A 20,536-nucleotide genomic window follows, 5' to 3' on the forward strand; every position below is an offset into this window, starting at 1 on the left:
TGCCTGCCCTACACACCTATGGAGAATAACACCTTTCCATGCAGTCACTTGAAAGGAGCAAAATGGTAGCATTTAGCTCTTCAGAGCTTTGTTTACTTTACGACACGTTTAAACATCTTGAGGTGATTGTTTAGGTTTTTTAGCTCAGGCAGTCCTTTGAGAGACCTGCAGCATATGATTTTTCTTTCTGAATGTTGCTGATGTTGCCAGTGTTATTGCTAAACGTGAGGTGGAGTCAGATTGCCTGTTGGTTTACCGTGAGTGCTGTGTGCAATAGATAGGATGACACAGCTGTTTCTGCGATTCAGGAACTGCTCGCAGGTCAACTGCCGTCATCATGCCGCCACCTGATACTTGATAAAGCTCATTGGATGGAATGCTCTTAGGTCCAAGAAATAACCAATCACAAGTAGGTTTTGTTTAGCAGCAGAGCTCTAAAGGCGGGCTGTCATTGGTCAGTGGTTGGTGTGTGTTTGTTGCTCACTATGCGAACACTATCAAGTCTGTTGTGGATATCTCGTCACTGTCAAGTGATCCACCTATGTCAGTTTGGTCAGAAATAAAAGACAGGGCATTGACTCATTGGCTTCTGCTATCAGTATCTATTTGTATCTATCAGTATCTATTTGTAAGCACATAGTAATCATACCAGTACCAGGCGGCAGTGGTACAGTAGGTAGAGAAGTCGTTTAGTAATCAGCAGGTTGCTAGTTCGATTCCCTGTCGAAGCGTCCTTGAGCAAGACACTGAACCCCTAATTGCTCCTGATGTGCATTGTGCCATCAGTGTAAATGTAAAATGTGTATACAGCCTTGTAAGTCGCTTTGGATAAAAGCGTCTGCTAAATGACTAAATGTAAATGTAAATGTAAATACCAGTATCTCAGTGTTTAGTACCATCAGAGAAGGATCCGTAATCATGGAGTTGGATTCAGTTGCAACTGTACTTTTATATAAAGTTGTGTTTCTCCTGTGTCATAACGGCATACTGATTTGACTTATGGTGGCTTTGTTGTTGATATGTTCTTGTCCCAATGGCCCATGTGACTCATGGCTAAGCATTTATAGTTTGTGTTTAGTGAATGGTGTACCAAGACTGTGGGAATGCTTGCGCAATTTCTTAGAAGGAGGCCCTACACATGATATGACAGCAACATCTACTGAGGGACACAATAACACATGTTCATGAAGCCGCATGAGTGTGAACATCGTAGACCTGCTTATTACAGCTTGAAAACACAAACACCACGCAATACTTTTTCTAGTATCACAAATATTTTTTTTCCTGAGGTGAAAAGGCTTGATTTCATATGAAAGGAACATGACGTAACCCCCGAAGGAAGAGAGACAGAGACGGAGACGGAGCGAGAGAGAGAGAGAGAGAGAGGGAGATAGAGAGAGATGGAGATTGGCAGGCAGTCAGAGAGAGAGAGAGAAAGAGAAGGAGGTTGACAGGGTGTCAGAGAGAGAGAGAGAGAGAAAGGGGAGAGGGGTGCCCTCACCCACCCCCTTCACTCCACCCCTCCCCACCCCCCACCCCCCTGGTCTGATGCCTGCTGGTGGAATGCTGTGTGACTGGTATTTTTAGACCTGGCCAGTTGAAATAGTAACACTCAGGCCTCATTCAACATAAACACAACTTGCTCTCCCTCCATGTGGCTATGAACTGGTGAGCAGGATAGCACTGAAAGCTTAATTTGAGCCATAGGCTACAGTGACCACATCAGCAGCCCAGCAGCAGAGAGACCATCCACTGAACCCCGCACACAAAGTCTCCAGGGGTCCATGTTAGAAAGCAGAACCTGTGAGACTTCTGAGGAGGACCGTGGAACAAGGATAAGGTAAGGAGGGTCCCATCACACACTCATGCAAATGTATGTTTGTTGTGTGTGAGCTGGAGAGGAGATAGAGAGTTTAGTTGACAGTTAATGAGAAAGCAAGAAAGCGAAGTATTGTGATGAATTATTTAGAATTGGCGAGGATTGTTCCTTAGCAGCAGTAGGACTGTTGTTATAGAAATGGCATTTCCATGGAAGTCTTTACAGGTATGGTGATGGTTTTGTAACAGCTGATCACATTATTCAAAAATGAACAATTTGTCATGTCAGATAGGCCAGTTTTACCAATATAACTTGTTTGTTAGTGTTAGTGCTGCGAGTCGAAATATGCAATGTCATAGGCGTATACCACTGTTACTGGAGACTATGTTTTGTCCATGAGCACCTTGTCATGGAATGCCCTGCTTTTTGGCAGGGACCTGTAGTGATAACTGTGGCTTATGATTTATAGAGGTCATACGTGCTTGGAGACTCGATGGCAATGGAATATGTGGCACCTCACAGGCTTTGAACTGGTCTGGCAGAGGTTGGCTTGATCCACCGAGGCTTCTGTCTTAGAGAGAGTCTGGGAGTCTGGGCAATGTGGAGGGCACACAGTGGAGGGTGTGACTGTGCGATTGCCTTTGTCAGAGAGGCAGACGGAGGAGCTGCGTTTTTGCCACCATTGTTTGCATTGTTTGACTGTTTATCTAGGGTTATTTTTATGCCGTCTGTCGCAGGGCCTCGTTAGAGCCTCTAACGCTTCGCTCTCCGTGTTGTTCTAAAGATTAGCGGAAGAGCCAGTGCAGCAGCTGACTTACTCGCTCGCTTCCTGGCCCTCCAGACAGAAGCGTCGCAGGAGACACACTTAGTACCCCCTGTCATGCGCTTCTTTCGAGTTCCTCGTTTTTTAATCTGTGCCATTTAACTAATGACACGCTGCATCGCGGCACTTCACTCTTACTTTATATTACTTTTTAAACTTAGGACTGGGCTTTGTTGTCAGTTGTTACTTTATGCTATCGCTAACCCTTCAGGTTTGTTCTGTGACCTACTTAAATGCATTCCTTGGCACTCAACCAATCGAGATCTATAGTTACAAATTTTCATTTCGCACCACGATAGATGATTCCCAGGCTCTTAAACAACATTATCTAGTCCAAGCTGGAGCTAGCAGGAAGGGATCTGGCTGACCCACGTACATGCCCAGAAGGATCATGTGGGGATCACACTCCTGTGAGGTCAGGCCTGTGAAATGTCACCCCCCGCATGTCTGGACTGGTGGGCTGGAACTATGGAAGAGAAACAAACACCGTCTCCTGGTAGAATCTCTGACGCAACCTCCCTATCGCTGTCATGCGGTCGATGGTGAAACCCCCCAGCATGGGTTGCTTCAGAGTCACACCAAAGGGGGTGGGCTCTTCAGCAGAACGCAGGTACCAGAACATGATTAATGACCTTTAGGGAGTCTTGATGGGAGGCCAGACCAGCAGGCTATTAACATGTGTGTTCCAAGTAACGGCGGCACATTCATGCTAGTTCTATATGTTGCTGATCTCAAATTAACCCTTGCGCATGGGTGGGTAGCTCATGCTGGCTCAGATGCCGCTGAAACTGCATCCAGTTTATTGTATAAAGCTCTGAATTGTGATGTCCCTTGACTGTTGGACAGGTTGAAGGGGGTGAAGAGTTGTGAGTGAGGAGTTGTGTTTCTTAAGCTCAGCCGTCATCACTAGAGGTGTTTAGTAGAGTTGAACCACAACTGCCTAATCATCCATTTTAAAAGCCCAACAACTTAACAGTAGAATACAACTAAACATAAATGCAAAGCTGTTTCTGAAGCTTGACTGGTTGTAACAATGCAAGGGATAATCTGCACACTTTCTCTGAGTTGCTTTGGATTAAAGTGTTCAGTCGATTCCCAAACTGGAAGTGTATGCCACATGGGGCCATGTTGTGGCAAACGCCTTTTCCCCTCTTGACATGAACATGGCGTTAAGCGCCTTTTCCCCTCCTGATATGAACATGGCGTTAAGCGCCTTTTCCCCTCTTGACATGAACATGGCGTTAAGTTGGAGGAATCTATCTGTACATCGCTGTAACCGGATCATCACCAAGAATGTGAACAATTTCACACCAGCAGTGTTCCGGAACAGCTGTGGGAGAGACAGTGTTGGGCTTGTTGGTTTAAATATAGCCATTGTTATTGAATTTGACTAACTTTGCCTTCCGCCCCTCTCCCCACACCATTGCACAGAATGGTAAATCAGTTACTCTTCCTTTAAAGAATATTGGACCAGTAAAGTAAAGTAGTAAGACTGTTCATAGTAAGACGAGTAAAGACACGCACATTTGTTCAGGGTCAGTGTGTGTCTATTTTACTATAGCTGGCTGTAGTCCACTGAAAGGGTGCTTTTAGTCATGCCCAAATGCTAATGGCAACCCAAATCAGGAAGGTAGTCTGCTGGGACGTATCAATGGTCATCTCCAATGACCTCCTGTGGCGTGACCTGCAGACACAAGTGCATGTGATGCATGCTGGCTCACTTCAGTGGAATGTAATAGGGACCTTTCCAGATTAGGCTGCTAACTTTCACTTTAATGACCATCATCAGAGGAACTGAGGAGTAGTGATGGATAGACACGTGGAAGGCAGGCTTTTGATGGCACTCAGACAAATACTTTCATGGAAAGGGCACATAGGCCTGGCAACAACTTCTCAGGAGGTGATCGAGGAAAAAAATAAAGTCTTAAAGAAACAGATCCAGAGAAATGGCACTTTTCAACTGAGAAAAGAAATACAGTTTATCTGAGTGTTTTTATCTGCTTGGATAGCTGGTATTACTATAAAGTTTTCAGCGCCCCATTTCAGTAGAACATATTCATGATTTTATGGTCTCCTTGAATCGTAGTTGGGAGATGATTGACTCAAGGCATGGCGGGGAATCCAACCTGCATCACAAATCCACAGATTCCTGGACAAGCTTTTAAACTGTTCTTGGAGAGACATCTTCTTTCAAGCAACAGAACCCTGGGAAGGTATTTAAAACTCTAAACTATATTCAAACACCTCTGTAGTTGTTTCGAGTTTTGTCTTCACATTCTCTGATGTGTTTCATGTTGACGCCGAGGACATGCATTTCTGTCCCCTTCCAGTTCTGTCTACTCGTATGCAGTCTGTGCTCCTTCCTGGCAGTCCTGGACGCTACATTCCTGGAATTGTCCTTTCATATATATTAGGTAATAAGATGCTTAAATAAGACTTTTAGAAGATACAATATAATATAATATAAGTGTATAGCATGGATCATGTATCATCTGTAATCTGGCTAAATAAGATCCACTTGCCAAGTAAACATCTGTAATGTAAGTCCCATTAAATACTCTAAAGTGTATTTTGGTGGAATCTGATACTTACATTTTCATCAAGTAAGTAAATGACGTTGCAGGTTTTAAGGGTTAATGGCTATATGTATCTAAACGAGCTTCTTCATTTCAGAAATGGCCCAGCCAGGGGGCTTGCCGTGGCATTCTGAGGAATGGTAACCAATTGACGACTTTTGGTCACGCTGTCTCTGGTTTCCCGATGTTCCCCTACAGTCAGCGCTTTGGGTGGCAGTCTGGCGGAGGTGTGATATGTGTTAATAGGCTTCTCCCTTCTGTTCTTTGATCCCAGTTCTGGGGCATCTTCCTGTGGCCCCGGGTGTCGTCCACATGACTTTGGACTGTGGGTCGAACCAGTTTCTGCAAGAAACTGGACTTTGGGCCTGGGACAGTTCCTTCAGAAGATCAAAGAGAACCATGGTAATACACTTCCCATCTAAAACACGCACACAAACCCACACCAAACACTCCCAGATGCAAACTCAAAAGATATGAACACAAATGTAAATGACTGTAATAGCCTTAAAGTGGAAATTGTTTCTGCTTGTGTTGAATTAGAGAAGCGACTCCTCCAGTCACAGGTTGAAAGAGAGTGCATCGAGGCGGATCTGTCTTCTCTCTTCCCCAAGGTCAGTTTGACACGGTCTCCATCACATGATTCCGCATTTGACAGTCAACTCACATGTCACATGTGTCTTCAAGTATCAGACTACTATTACTTTAACATTGACCTTCGCTGGTCCTCAGTGCTACATAGTACAAATATCAGGGATAACTAGGCTACAGTGAACTCGGTGTGGATTGTGTGAGACCCATGTGGTTATGAAAATCTATATCTAATCTGAAGGTGAAGGACCCAACAGGTCATTTAGGAAGGCAGTACAGAGGCACTTAAAACAAAGGAACCTATCAAAACAGACCGATTTTGTGTGGATCTTGACTAAACTTCCTAATGCTGTTCTATGCTAAGATAAGCAAACAACTTGATTAACTCTAAAGTTAAAATATTTGAACCCAACACATATCAGCTTCCGCATGGCAATACTGTCCTTCAGATTTTCTCTGTTGCCTCTTCACTGACCCATCTTTCTGGTATTGTCCCTTAAAGATGGACTCCACCGTGTACAAGGAGCTTTCCCTATCAGACACAGAGCCCTCCGAAGTGACCTGGACAGAAAACACCTTCAACCTGTCCGAAGGGCACACACCACAAACAGAGAACTCAGAAGGTGAGCTGGACCATGTTTTTTCAACTTCTTATGCTCTTAGCTTCTTAGCTCTTCTGGATCGACAGATGACTGAATAGTTTCATGAATAATGTTAGTGTTGGGTACAATGAATGTGCAAAAAGCAAATCATTGGTCATCAGAGGTCTGTTAAAACACCTGAGAACAGCCATGACGTTGTCGTATCTCTGTCATCTCGCCTCAGACCTGGACCGACCCAGCGACCACGAGGAGGTGTTTGCTGGAGGTCTCCAGACTTCCCATCTCTGGATAACGGTCTGGGGTCCAACGGCGACGACGACGACGACCTCAGCATCGGCCTGCCCTCCCCTGCTCTGACGAAGCCAAAACAGAAACATAGGGCAGCCCTGATGGCGGAGCAGCCCCTAGACCCAACCCTGCAGCTGATGGAGTGCATGGCCGGCGAAGTCATCACGGCCGCAGTCACCGCTGCCATCCAGGAGCGGCTGGAGGCGGCTTTCCCCGCCCCCGTGGAAGCCCCCTGCCTTCCTTCTCTTCGTCATCCTCCGCCTCCACCCCACCCGCCGCGTTGGCCCAGGCTCTGACCGAAGACTCCGACAGCGATGCGGAGGACTTTGAGCTGCTGGACCAGGCCGAGCTGGAGCAACTGGAGGGGGAGCTGGGTCTGGAGAGGGCGGGGGGCCACGGAGCCCAACCCAAAGCCAGTAGGCCCTCGGGGTTCCTCTCCAAACTCCTGGGGCGTCCCTGATCAGGCAGAGGATTGTTGGGGGAAATATTTAGCCAGAGATTGTGAACGGCTGATCGGTGGGTGTGCAGGTTGAAAAGTGATGATTTTCCTAGTTGTTATTACTTTAATAAGAGGTGAGATTTGATGCACTGTGAGGGCTCTTGATCTGGTTTGATCTAGGAGATTTCGGTCCATGTTCATTTTTTCCCCAGAATGGGTGTCTTAACACTACAAGAGCGATTTCAGTGGTTTAGCAATCTGGGGGTAGGAATTTCATGGTACTGTTATGCTGCCAAATAAACAATATATTCACTGATATGGTCATTAGACCCATTGTAGTGCTACAAACTACCCCAGAATGTATGTCAGGAAAGTCATCACTTTTTATTTTGCATTTTATTTTCTAATTTTGTATTTCCTTTTTTTCCATTAAGTTTTGACCTGTTGTAAGTTAGAAAAATGTAGCGGAAAGCTTTAGATCTCTATGTTTTCTTATATATATGCAAATGCATATATATTTATGTGTATATGCATGCATAGCTCTGTTTCAACTGTAAACATTTTTATGTGTACTTGCACCTTAATATGTGATTGATACAGCTAGGCACTTGAAATCAAAGGTATTAGAAACTGGATCTTGTGCAATTATAATGCCATTAAACCTTTCTTGAATGTAATTTGTTGATCTTTTCTTTTGTCATGTCTGTGTTTTTATGAAGAAATGTATCACTGTATGTATGTTAAATTAGGGATGGGATTAGGATGAGATGGTTGTGTTAACTACATTTTCAAAGGAAGATTTTCTGGTCTTTCAGAGAAAATCAGGGAAGCAATGTACATACAGACGGGCAACAGAGTAAAGGAAAAACCAACAGAAAGCGTCTCAGTAAGGTGTTGGGCCAACACAAGCCATCAGAACAGCTTCAATGCGTCTTGGTTCTCTGGTTCTCTTGGGTCGCTTGGTATCTTGGTTCTCTGGTTCTCTTGGTTCTCTTGGTTCTACAAGGTTCTGGCACTCCACTGGAGGGGTGGAACACCATTCTTCCATAAGATTTTCCCTCATTTGGTGTTTTGATGATGGTGATGGAGAGCGCTGTCTAGCATGCCTGTCCACAGCCTCCCATAGGTGTAACTGGGTTGAGATCTGGTGAATGCGAAGGCCTTATTACATGACTCACACCATTCTCATTCTCATCAAACCATTCAGTGACCCCTCGTGCCCTATGCGGGCATTATTATCCTGAAAGAGATCACTGTTTCATTATAGGATAAAGTAATCGCACAGAACAACACTGTATTGATTTGCAGTGACCTTTTCCTTTAAGGAGCCAAGTGGACCCAAACCATGCCAGCAAAATGCCCCCCACAGCATAACAGAGCCATCGGATCCCCCTCACTGTTGGTGTACACCACACATGCCCTTGCCCACAAACTGAGAATATGGTGAAGGATGACTCATCTGACCACACCACATCTCTGCAGACCAGTGCCTATGTTTTTTTTTCATCACTGAACTCTCAAATGTGTTTTCATCTTTTGTAACGAGGGGTTTATGCGCCGCAAACCTACTATAATATCCCTCACTATGTCATTGCTGACGGATTGTTCTTGCTGACACAGTCTGATCACGTCCGCATTGACATTCTCAGTCCCCCTGAGGAAGAGTTGCTCTTCTGTTTTTCTAAACGTACCACACTAATGCACACACTATTTACTGATGTGTAAATGCAGATGTCACTAGTCACTGTTCCTATGACAACACTAGCCAGTTGAGCAGTCTGTGTGACTGAAGCTGGTGCCATCCATGCCCCCAACAATGAACCCTCTTTCAAAGTCACTGAGATCTTTTCTTTCTTGCCATCTTGATCCAAAATCCTAATCAACTGGGCCTGCTCAGTATTTTTTATCCATACCACAGATTACGTTTCTCTACTCATTTCTACCGTTTTTTTTCTTTAATTTGTCACCTGTCTGTTTTAGTCATGTACTAGCAACACTTTGCTTGTAGGAGTAATTGCAAAGCAGATACCAAGACCAAATATAAGGATCTTTTGTTTCCAAAATGGTAGGTAAGGAAAGTTACATGGCCCAATCCATTTTGTTGCATAGATTAAATTAGAGGAAATTGATTGAAGGGGATTTGATCTACTCCTACTAAATGTTATTGTATCACATTTACTATAGTTAATAGTTCTGCATGTCAGATCTAAAACTAATGTTTTTTAGTTTAGCCATAGATAATGGCTAATTCTTTTCAGACATTAGGCACATTTAAAATGGCATGCTTACATTACCATGCTGAGTTTGACGTATGTGCAGTGTGAGGAGTATTGCAATAATCAGTTGTTATGCTTTACCTAGGGACTTATAACAGCTATGTCTCCTACTTTATGTTCACTGTAGCCATAAACATACTAATTCAATTTAACATCAATCAAAGGATATCGGTTTTTACGTTTCGCATTTCAAGTCATCGCGTGTATGTAATGGATAACATGTTTCCTCCTGCAACACAGTTGCCTATTGCAATTATATTGTTGCCCAGGGTGTCTCTGTTATCAATTAATTTACGTTATCTCGACATATTAGGCCTATCTATTAGCTAATAATGTGCTACAGTTAGATAATGTGACTGCTTTACAGTGAATTCATCAGGAAGTTTGTCAGGTAACCTTGGAGATGATTTATCAATTTAGACTGTTGTGATTATCAAGAATGTGATTAAATTCACCTAAACCTTAGCATTGGCATACCACTTGGTAATATCTAATGAAGTTTCCACTTTCCAAATTAAGTAGGAAGTAGTATTAATAATAGAAACACAACATTTCTTAAAAGGCTTGAATCTGTTCTTATATAAATATTATGTCCACTATGCTCATGGAGTTGCAATTCCGTTAGGCTTTCAAAGACAAATCATGTCCGCGTCTCCTTGACACCACTAGATGACAGCACCTAACATCAGTAAGCAGTAGGGTGGTTATAAACTGCTAAGGAGTACTGGTGTCAACAGTCGTGTCGTGTCAAAGTTTAACTGTGTTAAATACACTTACATTTCCCGCATATTTACATTTGTCATATATTTACAAAATGACCGTGAATGAAAAAGGCTTTTAGTCTAATTCATTTTGGATTGACTATCAGACTATTTTGAAAGTCATCTACCATTACCACTAGAAATTACCACTAGAAATTGGCATACCGCAGCACGAGTTCTTATTTCACAAAAGTTTCTGTCACATCAAGTTTGCGGTTGAAAAGAGCCAACAATTAATCTAACAACTAAAAACGTATATTACTTATGTATCTTAAATCTTAATAAGGTGAAAAGTTGCGGTCTTATATACGTCATTATCATCATGAATATTTTAAACGCAGCAAGAATGACTATATCAGTTCAGCGATAAATAGGAAGACTTTGTGGTATTTCAGTTGACACTTAAATGATATACAGAGCTATGGAGTTCAGCTCATGCTTACACTGTGCATGTATAGCTGTAGGACTGCCAAGCAGACTGAATCAATTAGAGCTTGTTGGTTTGGACTCCCACCGGGTCCTCTGGTCTCTGGAGGGTGCCTGCAGCAGCAGGAAGTGTCTTTACTGGCCTCAAACCATTCCCATTTTATAAAGTGGGTTCATAATGTAGTGCAAACCTTACCTGAGGCCAGAATAACAACACCACATGCCACACGGGTTTGTGCAAACTACCTCCACTGGTGAGCTCCCATTTAGTTTGCCTCTTTGAGTTTGCGCTGGAATCATACTAACATTAGTTTTCTTTCTACTTTTTGACTGTTTTGTCCTGAGCATTTTTCATGTCAAATGTGTTTGTAAAACATAAATTCTGAAACACGACAACCAATCTGATTCCTCGGTTGTTTGTTATTCAACTGACCACATATTCAGCATATACTTCATAACACTCAAGAGTGTTATTTTAGTTCTGTTCAGATCAAAGCATGCTTGTAAGTATACAAAAGTGCATTTGGAAGGAAGAGGTTTGCCGTTGAATGGCCTGGTGCATCTGCCATCGTGGACGTACAGAATTGTCTCAGTTTAAGTTAATTGGGGGGAAAGCCATACAAACACATTTGTTTTTGTCGTGTTTTGCTTTTTGTGAGGTGTTAGTGTTTTGTGGTGCTTCATTATTAGAAATAATTCTGTCTTTTCTGCACTGTCAGACAGGAATGTGGAGGGAAGGCACCCCGTGCTCTTTAAACACTAAGTCCTGCAGGGAGGATGTGGTTCAGTGCATAACCTACGTGAGCTTGTGTTAAACAAGCAGGTATGGTGCCGGAAGATGCTGAAGACCCAGCAGGGCATGTCGCCACAGAAGCACCCAGTCCACCGGCAACCCAACCCCGCAGGTATGCAGGCAGGGGGGGGGGGGGGGGGGGCGCTCACACACACACAGAGAATGCACAACCACTTTTATCACCCGATGGCCTTGAACCGAGTTCCCAAGCCTCGACTTTACTAGACAACCTTTAACCTGCAAAAGTATATGAGATGTGGCTCTGACATTTAAGTATTGATTTTTAAAAGCCATTCCAGGGTTTCATAAGGGTTCGGTGCACTGAATGGAGCTGATGTCCACAAATAATTCTGTTCATTAATACCAGTTGCAAATAAGAAAATGATAGCAAGCTTCACTTTCACGAATCAAAGAAATCAATAAGAACTTTCGTGTGAACTGTTATTATTCACAGTGTCTCTGCAAGTCCACCAAGCCAATGCTTTGGGTTGTTGTGTTGTTCCCTGGTCAGGAATTATTTTACGAAATCCTCCTGGTTTCCAGATGGTGTAACATTCTGAGAATCCCAAGAATTCCACAATATGCGGTTGGTTAAAATTATGAGCCTGTATCATGTTCGGCTTCCAATGTCGATTGTAGGTTTTTGTCCACACCTGAACACCTGTTTGAAGAACATTTTTGAACATAATTATATATGGCATCCCAAGATTCCCAACATGTCTGATCCAGTTGTCCCTAAATGTATATCAAGTGACAAATGATGAATGGTCCAAAAAAGAACTGTCCTGAAGGATTTATAACCACATCAATAAAGTTCTACTGCACAATGTGTTTGCACAGTGGTTTCCCTTTGATTTCTTACTTCACCTCTTCACCTACTCCTAAAAAGTAGACTCCCACAAACAGACTCCCACAGTTTGATATGGAACTTGTCTCCACCAATCAGATAGCAAATGACAAGTCATAGTTCTCTGCTGTGACAGATAAGATATAAAACGTGGGTGAGGTCATGATTTAAAATCGTTAACCTTTCCCTGATCTTCAAGACTGCACTGTTAGCCTTTGGCCCTCTGCCTTTTGGTTTTGGTTATAGGTGTGTTCAGCATTTTCCATTTTATTGAGAGCCCTGATTTTAAGAGAGAGAGAGAGTGAACAAGAAAATGTCTTTAAAAAAGCATTTGGAAAAGGTGCTGGTGGGGGCTGCTTCTGGGAGACAGTTTATTACCTAGGCCTGTTTTTTTAATGGGCCTCATTTTTCAAGAACACTGATCGTGTTTGTCAGACTCAGGCAAACCACTGGCTTAAATATTTAGATGATGGAAATTACAGTATTTCTAAGGTTCCTGCACAGGATTTCAAGTTTAATTTTTTGTAGCACTAACCATAAGTACATGTAAGAACATGTATTGATATACTGTATTTGGTACATATTTGAAGAACACATGGAGGCCTAGGCAACCATCACACCCAAAATACATAATAAACGCATCTTTGTTTTGTGGCCAACTCACTGTTGCACAGATGCCCTATCACTCCCTGTATATTTATTTGATTAATAATGTCTTGCCACACACTACAGACTCTTTCTGTCTTTCTTGATGGCCCATTCTCCAGTACAGGCAAATAAACCACAAATATGTAGTCCTGTAATCTGGAAGAACATTTCAAATGTCCTATAGTGCTTATGATGTTATGATATTTTGAGAGATATGTCAACAGCCTACCCACCTTCCTGCAGACTTTTCCAACATAATGTTTATGTAACAGACACAACCTCAGTTGTTTTTATCATTTATATTATTATTGTCATTATTTTTTTCATCATGGTCAATAGTGTTAAGTCATTTTTACTTTTTACATTTACATTTACATTTAGTCAATTAGCAGACGCTTTTGTCCAAAGCGAAGTACAAGGGACGTAGCATTTTTAATGACGATCCATAAAAGCTCTGGACGAGAATAAGCAGAAACACATTCTCACTCATTAGCGAAGGAGCTCATACACTCCAGGCAGTGAGCATGTTATTGTCAGTTTACAAATCCCCAAAACCTAAATCTCTGACACAATGACACTCAGGTCTGCTGACCAGCTCCGCCTGGTTGTCCCTTTATCAAGGTTGAAGCAAAGACGAGATCATGCCTTTGCAGTGATCGCTCCTAAACTCTGGAATGAGTTGCACCTGCATGTAAGGCTAGCTTTTACTCCCTGGCTTTGAACTCAGTATGAGCGTGGCTTTTTCCTTTTTCTCCTGTGTTTTATTTAATTGTTTTGTTTTTAGTGTGTTGTTTATTGGTTCTTGCTATTTTGATTGTACAGCACTTTGGTCAATTGCTGTTGTTGTTGTTCTTAAATGTGCTTTATAAACCTGATCTGATCTCATAGCCAGCCCAATCCTCATTGTTTCAGAATTAATGTTTGACTCCCGGTTTATCACTCTGTACCACCAAACAAGTCTATGTCTGGATTGCAAGGTGCGCAACGCCTTCACTGGCTGTGCCTTCAATGTATTTTGTTGATTAAGGAAATCGCATGTCTGCAACCACACCTGGATACCTGGTATGGCAAATAGTCAAGAGCTGTCATAACCTATGTCTGCACTTATTCTGTAACTTTTTTTTATCTATACCAACCTACCTAATTATCCCATCACTATGATTACTAAACCCAACAAGTTAGCATCACCTTTGCGTTCTGACACAGGCTACTTTGATTACATACTGCAGCAAAGCAAAACACAACCTTCAGTCAGGGTAGAATAACTAGGGGGGGGGGGGTCTAATCTTTACGCGCTAGGTAAGGTTGGACAAATATGCTAACTACACACCAGCCAATTACACATAGCATGTGGACTCCAAATGAGAAATACACACAGACATTAACACAAGCAGGGAAACAAAAAAACATTCTAAAATGGAACATTAAACACAGAATGAACGTTAACATTCTCACAGGTACACACACTCACACACACAGCATTATGTTGCAAACTATACACACACACAACATTTGCAGGTGCACAACTTCTCTTGCATGCTGCCATATGCATACAATACAAACACAGGGTGTGGACCAAGACGTTTTGTGGTGATTGCTATGTGTGCAGTGCACGTATATCTCTTAAATTATTCAATGTAATTGCGTTCACGTAATTACATCATTATATTTTTAATTTTTTAGTTTGTGACCGACCCATCACTACTGCAGAAAATAGCCACAACTATTGTCCATAGCGACATTCTATCATCGAGGTCAACACGGTCCCTTACCTCAAATTTAATGCCACATTTCTCCTACCACAAAATTTTAGGTCAGGACAAAAGATGGCATGCAAGAGTAACGGCCCCCTAATCAATCCTTCAAGGGCTGCCTCCATTATGATTTTAACACTCCCCAACCCCTGCGGCCATGTTCCAAGTACAGCCTTGCCTCTCACAGTTCCCTAATTAAAGGACCCCCATTGGTCAGTCCGCAGTGGGACTGGAGCCAATCCCTGCACAGAAAGCAGGGAGCCCTGGACACATGACACTCATTTTTGTTTTTAATTATCTAGGCCCGACTTTAAAATGTTGGCACACAGAGCTGTGTTGCATAAGGGAGCAGTGGTTGGGTGCAAATAGCACATGTGACGTTACCTGTCAGGACATCCATCCACAGGGGAACCAGCAACTGTCAACTGTTCAAAGTCAGACCATCACTGCCAGGAAAGGTGAGTCTTTAAAATAATACCTGTCAGTTTCACAGATACAGAAATTCATACAGTATGTATATTTTATTAATGTGTGTCTGCATGATAGATGGTAGATTCTTGCCTAACTCAAGTATGAAATTTGTCAAATATTAGAACACAATACAACTAATGTTTAATAATACTGTAGCCTATTTGTTTGCAAGGACTAAACTAAAATGGAATAAACTGAAATGAGGGATTTTTATTTTTAACTTCAGCTTTAACTACACTTATTTAAACTTCACTGAACATTTAAAATATCTCTTCAGCTTTAACTACACTTATTTAAACTTCACTGAACATTTAAAATATCTCTCCTGAGTACAATCTAGTCACACTAATATAGTACATGTATTCCACATGGTACTTAGCACCTCGTAGGCCTATACATTAGCTGGACTTCTTTTCCAACCAAGTGTAATGCATCACATCCTACTAATTAAATCATGTGTGACAAGAGACAAGAGTGACAAGACTGATTTAAGAGAGTGTGCAATATGTAACTGTCAGTCTGCTAAGAGATACGAGATCATCATGAATGAGTTAAAGTCAAAGCAAAGTCACTCTCACAACCCGCCTGCCTAAGTAGATCTGTATGTCAGACCCATGAACTGGGAACATTTAAAACCTCCACACGCAGTAATCTCATAGTGATGCTTGATGGATGTCATGCTCATATCTTCAGAGACTTGGGGGTTTGTTTGAGTAAACAGATTGGCTGATCTGTTTAGTTAGAGCTGAAAGGAAAATGCTTTAGCACTGGGCTGCAAACGCGTCCTTGTGGTAGCCCACCAGCACTAGGCTGCAAACGCGTCCTTGTGGTAGCCCACCAGCACTAGGCTGCAAACGCGTCCTTGTGGTAGCCCACCAGCACTAGGCTGCAAACGCGTCCTTGTGGTAGCCCACCAGCACTAGGCTGCAAACGCGTCCTTGTGGTAGCCCACCAGCACTAGGCTGCAAACGCGTCCTTGTGGTAGCCCACCAGCACTAGGCTGCAAACGCGTCCTTGTGGTAGCCCACCAGCACTAGGCTGCAAACGCGTCCTTGTGGTAGCCCACCAGCAGCAAGTGATCTCAAACAGCCATGCAGTTTTGCACACAAGTTTCACGACAGGAACAAACACTTGTGTCCTCAGGGGCTGTGGACGGAGGAAAATGGCAGCAGCCAGAAGACTGAGGTTTTCGGCCATGTTCACTGGACTGCTACTGGCGATCATTTTACTGTCAGGTGAGACTTCAACCGTCGGTGTCAGATATTGTGAACAGTTTGATATTTCACCTTAGAATCCGCACATTTTCCTTGATGAGGACAGTTCTTTGATATTATAAGATCTAACATATGTGATAATGTTAAATGGAAGTCCATGTACTCAGGTCATTTCTAAAAGCTGAACATGCTCTCAGAGGTAATAAATGTTTCATCTCATCCCAATAGCCATGAACAACCCTCAGTCAAGTAAGGCATATCAACACAAATATTACCACCCTATTAAATATTGCCAAGTTCACAATGTTTTAAATACAGAGAGGCTGAACTTGCCCTCTACTAAGCCTGGCTCTGTGGGGCTTCTCAAAATCAGCTGACTGTGCTCTTTCCCCTCAAGCCATTAACTTCTAAAGCAATCGACTTGTGGCACAGACGCAAGCCACACATTATGTTATATGTACAGAACATTCCCCCCCCCCCCCCCCTTTTTTATTTTACAACAGGGCGGTAATGAGCACAGCCTTTGGGCTCGTTACCCAGCGGCCTTTGTAGTTTAACGGGTGCCACTTCCACAGGGCCCCCAAAAGCCCAGGCCCCTAACTGTTCTGGGGGAGACGGGAAACGACTGCTGGAGCTCCAAGGGGCTTATTAGTGGGATCAGCCGTTCTCCGCTGTACTCTGTGATGTCACATCTGGTCCTTGACAACACACATTCTTACTTATCTTTTTCATGCCCCATATGTGCACAGACTATCTGCAGGCGGGACCGGTGGCACTTAGAGAGAAGGAAGAGGGTAAGAATAACATGTTTCATTTGTTAATGACCTGCATCTTGTGCACTAATAGGATGTTTCCATGACAATTTTGTTTTCAGGCCTTCAGGATCTGTATAACGCTTTGTGACCATGTCTGTGGTTGATGGTGCTATGTAAATCAATGAAATTGAAATTAATTGAATTATAAAATTATAAAATAATAATAAAAACAAAACATTTTTAAGTCCAGCAGTACAATAGTGCATAAGTTAAGAACTCTAATCAAATAAAATTGTATTTATTTTCAATTAAAAAATTCCTACTGATTTGTCCATATGTCTAGCATGAGTCCTGATTGTTCAGTCCTTCTGTGTGACAGATGTTGCGGGTATACCAGAGATGTTGGCTCGCACCAAGAGGAGCGTGGGCTTCTACAAAGCCATGCCAGATTTCTGGGGATGGTACAAGTACTTCACAGAGACTAACAACCAGGAAGCGGTAAGTCCACTACTAGATCAACCGCATTAACAAATGACTGAGGGATCTACCATATTTAGTGCTGCAACCACTCTCATGTTTTACATGACCCCACTAAATCATTCCTACTCTGCCAGCTGTTCATGCAAAGCCTCTCTGTATGTGACTCCAGGTTGAGGATCTGGATCGGCTGTACATGACTTTCCTTCAGAACAAACATAGAAATGAGGAGGGTTCCTCCTTCAACCACTACCTGACCCACCTAAGCGAGGTCTACAAGGCCTGTGCCAACTCTGATGACCCAGACTGCATTGCTGAATCCACCAGCAAACCCAAGGCTAAATTAGTCATGCCCGTCCCCTTCAAAGAGGCCAAGGTCTTGGTGTGCAACCCATACATTGACCCCTACTGCATCTTCCCAGCACCACCCAAGGCTCCTGAGGCCGAGCCAGAGGCAGCTCCTGCCAAGGTTCCCGCTCCGTACCTGTCGCCATACATGTCCCCAATGTTGCCCTACCCCTACAAGGCCCCAATGCACCCTGTGCCCATGAAGACCCCAGGGGGCATCTTCTACTACGCCCCTCCTGTGGAGCCCTTCCTGTCGAAAGAGCAGAAGGGAGAGCTGCTAAGGATCTGCAACCCCTCTGACGTGGAGTGCCTGCAATACCACCTGCGTGCCGCCTACGGCTACAACCCCATCGGCCCGGTCCCGTCGTACTCTGAGCTTGGCTGCGACCCGGCCAAAGACCCCTACTGCTGGCCACGCCTGGTGCAGAAGGCTCCCTCTGGGCTCTACCACCTCTACCCGGTGTGCGACCCTGCCACCGACCCCTTCTGCGCTATACCAGCGGCCCCGCCTGCTGCCCTGACTGACTCGGAAAAGCCGTCCAGCGAGCAGGCCTGCCACCCACTCTTTGACCAGGGCTGCAACCCCCTGACTGCCAGTAAGCTGGCCAGTCCCAACAAGCCAGTCATGGAGTACATGCCTCAGGACGAGCCCAGCCCCGCTCACAAGCCCGTGGTCTGCAATCGCCGCCTCGACCCCTTCTGCATCCTGGCTGCGGCTGCCGCGCTGAAGAGGCCGCCGCCACCACCCCTCCCCCAGTTCCAGACCCGCCACCGCTTGGGCACCCGTGGAAGGACCAAGGAAGGCCACGACTGCTTCATGTTTTACGACAAGGACTGCACCCCACTGACCTCTGCAGACAAAGACGCCAAGCCCAAAGATGACTGTCACCCCTACGACCCCAGCTGTGGACGGTCCGGTGCACAGCCGTCCACCGGTGGCAAAGCCGCCAGCGGTAAAGCCAAGGATGGCATCATCATGCCTGACCCTGACTGCGATCCTGAGATGGACTACAACTGCCGCCTGCGTCGTGCCGAGGAGCCCAATGATGACCCTGCTCAGAAGGAGGAGGCCCCCGCTGACGCCCCCGCCGCGCCAGAACACGCCATGCCGCGGTTCGAAGACTTCCTGAGGGGATACATGGGACACCACAGAAACTAACGTCCACAAGCAAAACCAAGCAACCAGATCCCCCAGCTGGAGAAAAGAGAGCCAGTGACAGCAGTTGCAATACATGGCTCACACACACACAAATAAAATATAAACATAGATTAACATAGTCAGAATTCAAAAGGAATTTGTATTGCATTGCATTGCAATACAACACAACTTTAGTATTTGCTGTGAATGAGAAACTCTGATACTGTAGATTTTGTAGGACTGCAATTTGATTGAAGATCCTGAGGAGCAATGTTTGACAATGTGGATAAAATATTATTTCAGTGGTAAAAGGATCTGTATTAACGCATTTTCATTAGACTAGTGTACTTGAGCATAGTTCTGATTACCAGCCATATTTGCTTTGTCAAAACTCTTCCTGTGTTGTAAATTGTTGTATTTGTAGGATGTTTTTGTAGGTTTTTGTTTTGACACTTAAGTCCCTTAATAGAATGAGAGATATTTAATTGTCCATTACTTTGTCAAGGGAAGCATTGTTTTTACATTATATGGATCTGCTATGTATTGTGCAGCTATAGTGTTGTTTGTATTGTATCCTCTCCAATAAACACTGAGAAGATGTTATATTTGAGTTTTCCATCCTTCTAATTTAAGCTTAGTCATCAACTAGCTATTGGTCATACCATGTCAAGTATAACCAGGCAAACCAATCATTTCATGATAGGACCATTCTCAAAATCCCATTTCTGATCAGGTGAAGGGCCACAGTCTGACGAGATTGTCAGTGTCATTCAGTCGGTTAATAAAATAATTTGGCCTGTATAAGATAGACTCTAATTTGATTTCCTGCATAACTAAAATAATGATCCAATGGCGGCTCTTTCTTAGAACTAGACTCATGTCAGTCTTTGCTTGATTTGTTTGTAGTAGATCTTATACAAACAAATGTGAGCTGCACTGCAACTATACATCTAAACTCTCCAACTACACACAGGCGTCAGGCGCCTAACAGTAACATTGAAAATGAACAAACTGCACATTGTGGTCATATATAACTTTTTAACGAGACCATGTGAAGGTCTACCTCCTAATGCGAACACATAACCCTGGGTTTCATAAGTACCAATTACCTGCAGCCGTTGACAAGATGGCTCCAGCGGGCTCTTAACCCGTGCACGCTTGCAGACATTTTTAAAAGCAAGAAGCGCGTCAAGGTGTGTGGAGTTAATGATTACCTGAACAGTGCATGCATGCGAGTTGCAGCTTAAGGGCAGTATGTAATAATTGCAGGTGTTGCTTTGCAGACCTCTTATTCCACGTGTTTCCCACGAGAGAACAGAGCTGTGCTGACATGCGAAAATAGCCTAATATCCAGACATGGGCCATAGGTTGCTGCATGTTCTGTCGAAGGCTTTAGGCTTGACGTATACACCTTTCACATATTTGAGGACTACACTGAATAAAATGCTGAGAATGTTAAGGGTCAAATATTTCTTGCCTTTTAAAACGGATAT

At 43.6% G+C, this 20,536-nt stretch overlaps 2 protein-coding genes across 2 annotated transcripts; both read left to right on the forward strand.

Annotated features, from left to right (window-relative positions):
- The first annotated feature begins 4,293 nt into the window (after positions 1 to 4,293).
- Positions 4,294 to 7,812, forward strand: retreg1 (reticulophagy regulator 1). The gene is given in 11 exon segments (XM_031562793.1): positions 4,294 to 4,338; positions 4,838 to 4,855; positions 4,973 to 5,012; positions 5,015 to 5,056; positions 5,316 to 5,358; positions 5,493 to 5,620; positions 5,759 to 5,829; positions 6,309 to 6,429; positions 6,632 to 6,676; positions 6,679 to 6,945; positions 6,999 to 7,812. Coding segments are annotated over 11 exon segments (978 nt in total). The 3' UTR covers positions 7,157 to 7,812.
- Positions 7,813 to 11,436: 3,624 nt separating this feature from the next.
- On the forward strand, positions 11,437 to 19,064 carry and2 (actinodin2). Its single transcript, XM_031562794.1, has 3 exons — positions 11,437 to 11,503; positions 17,460 to 17,578; positions 17,730 to 19,064. Exons 1-3 carry the CDS (start codon positions 11,437 to 11,439, stop codon positions 19,062 to 19,064), a joined length of 1,521 nt encoding a protein of 506 aa, XP_031418654.1.
- The last annotated feature ends 1,472 nt before the right edge of the window (positions 19,065 to 20,536 follow it).

Source organism: Clupea harengus, chromosome 25, assembly GCF_900700415.2.
Source record: "Clupea harengus chromosome 25, Ch_v2.0.2, whole genome shotgun sequence".
Lineage (NCBI taxonomy): Eukaryota > Metazoa > Chordata > Actinopteri > Clupeiformes > Clupeidae > Clupea > Clupea harengus.

Coding starts and splice junctions, on each gene's coding strand:
- and2 (XM_031562794.1), top strand. CDS start 11,437: ATGCTGAAGACCCAGCAGGGCATGTCGCCACAGAAGCACCCAGTCCAC. Junction 11,504..17,459: donor CCGGCAACCCAACCCCGCAG/GTATGCAGGCAG, acceptor TCTGTGTGACAG/ATGTTGCGGGTATACCAGAG. Junction 17,579..17,729: donor AGACTAACAACCAGGAAGCG/GTAAGTCCACTA, acceptor ATGTGACTCCAG/GTTGAGGATCTGGATCGGCT.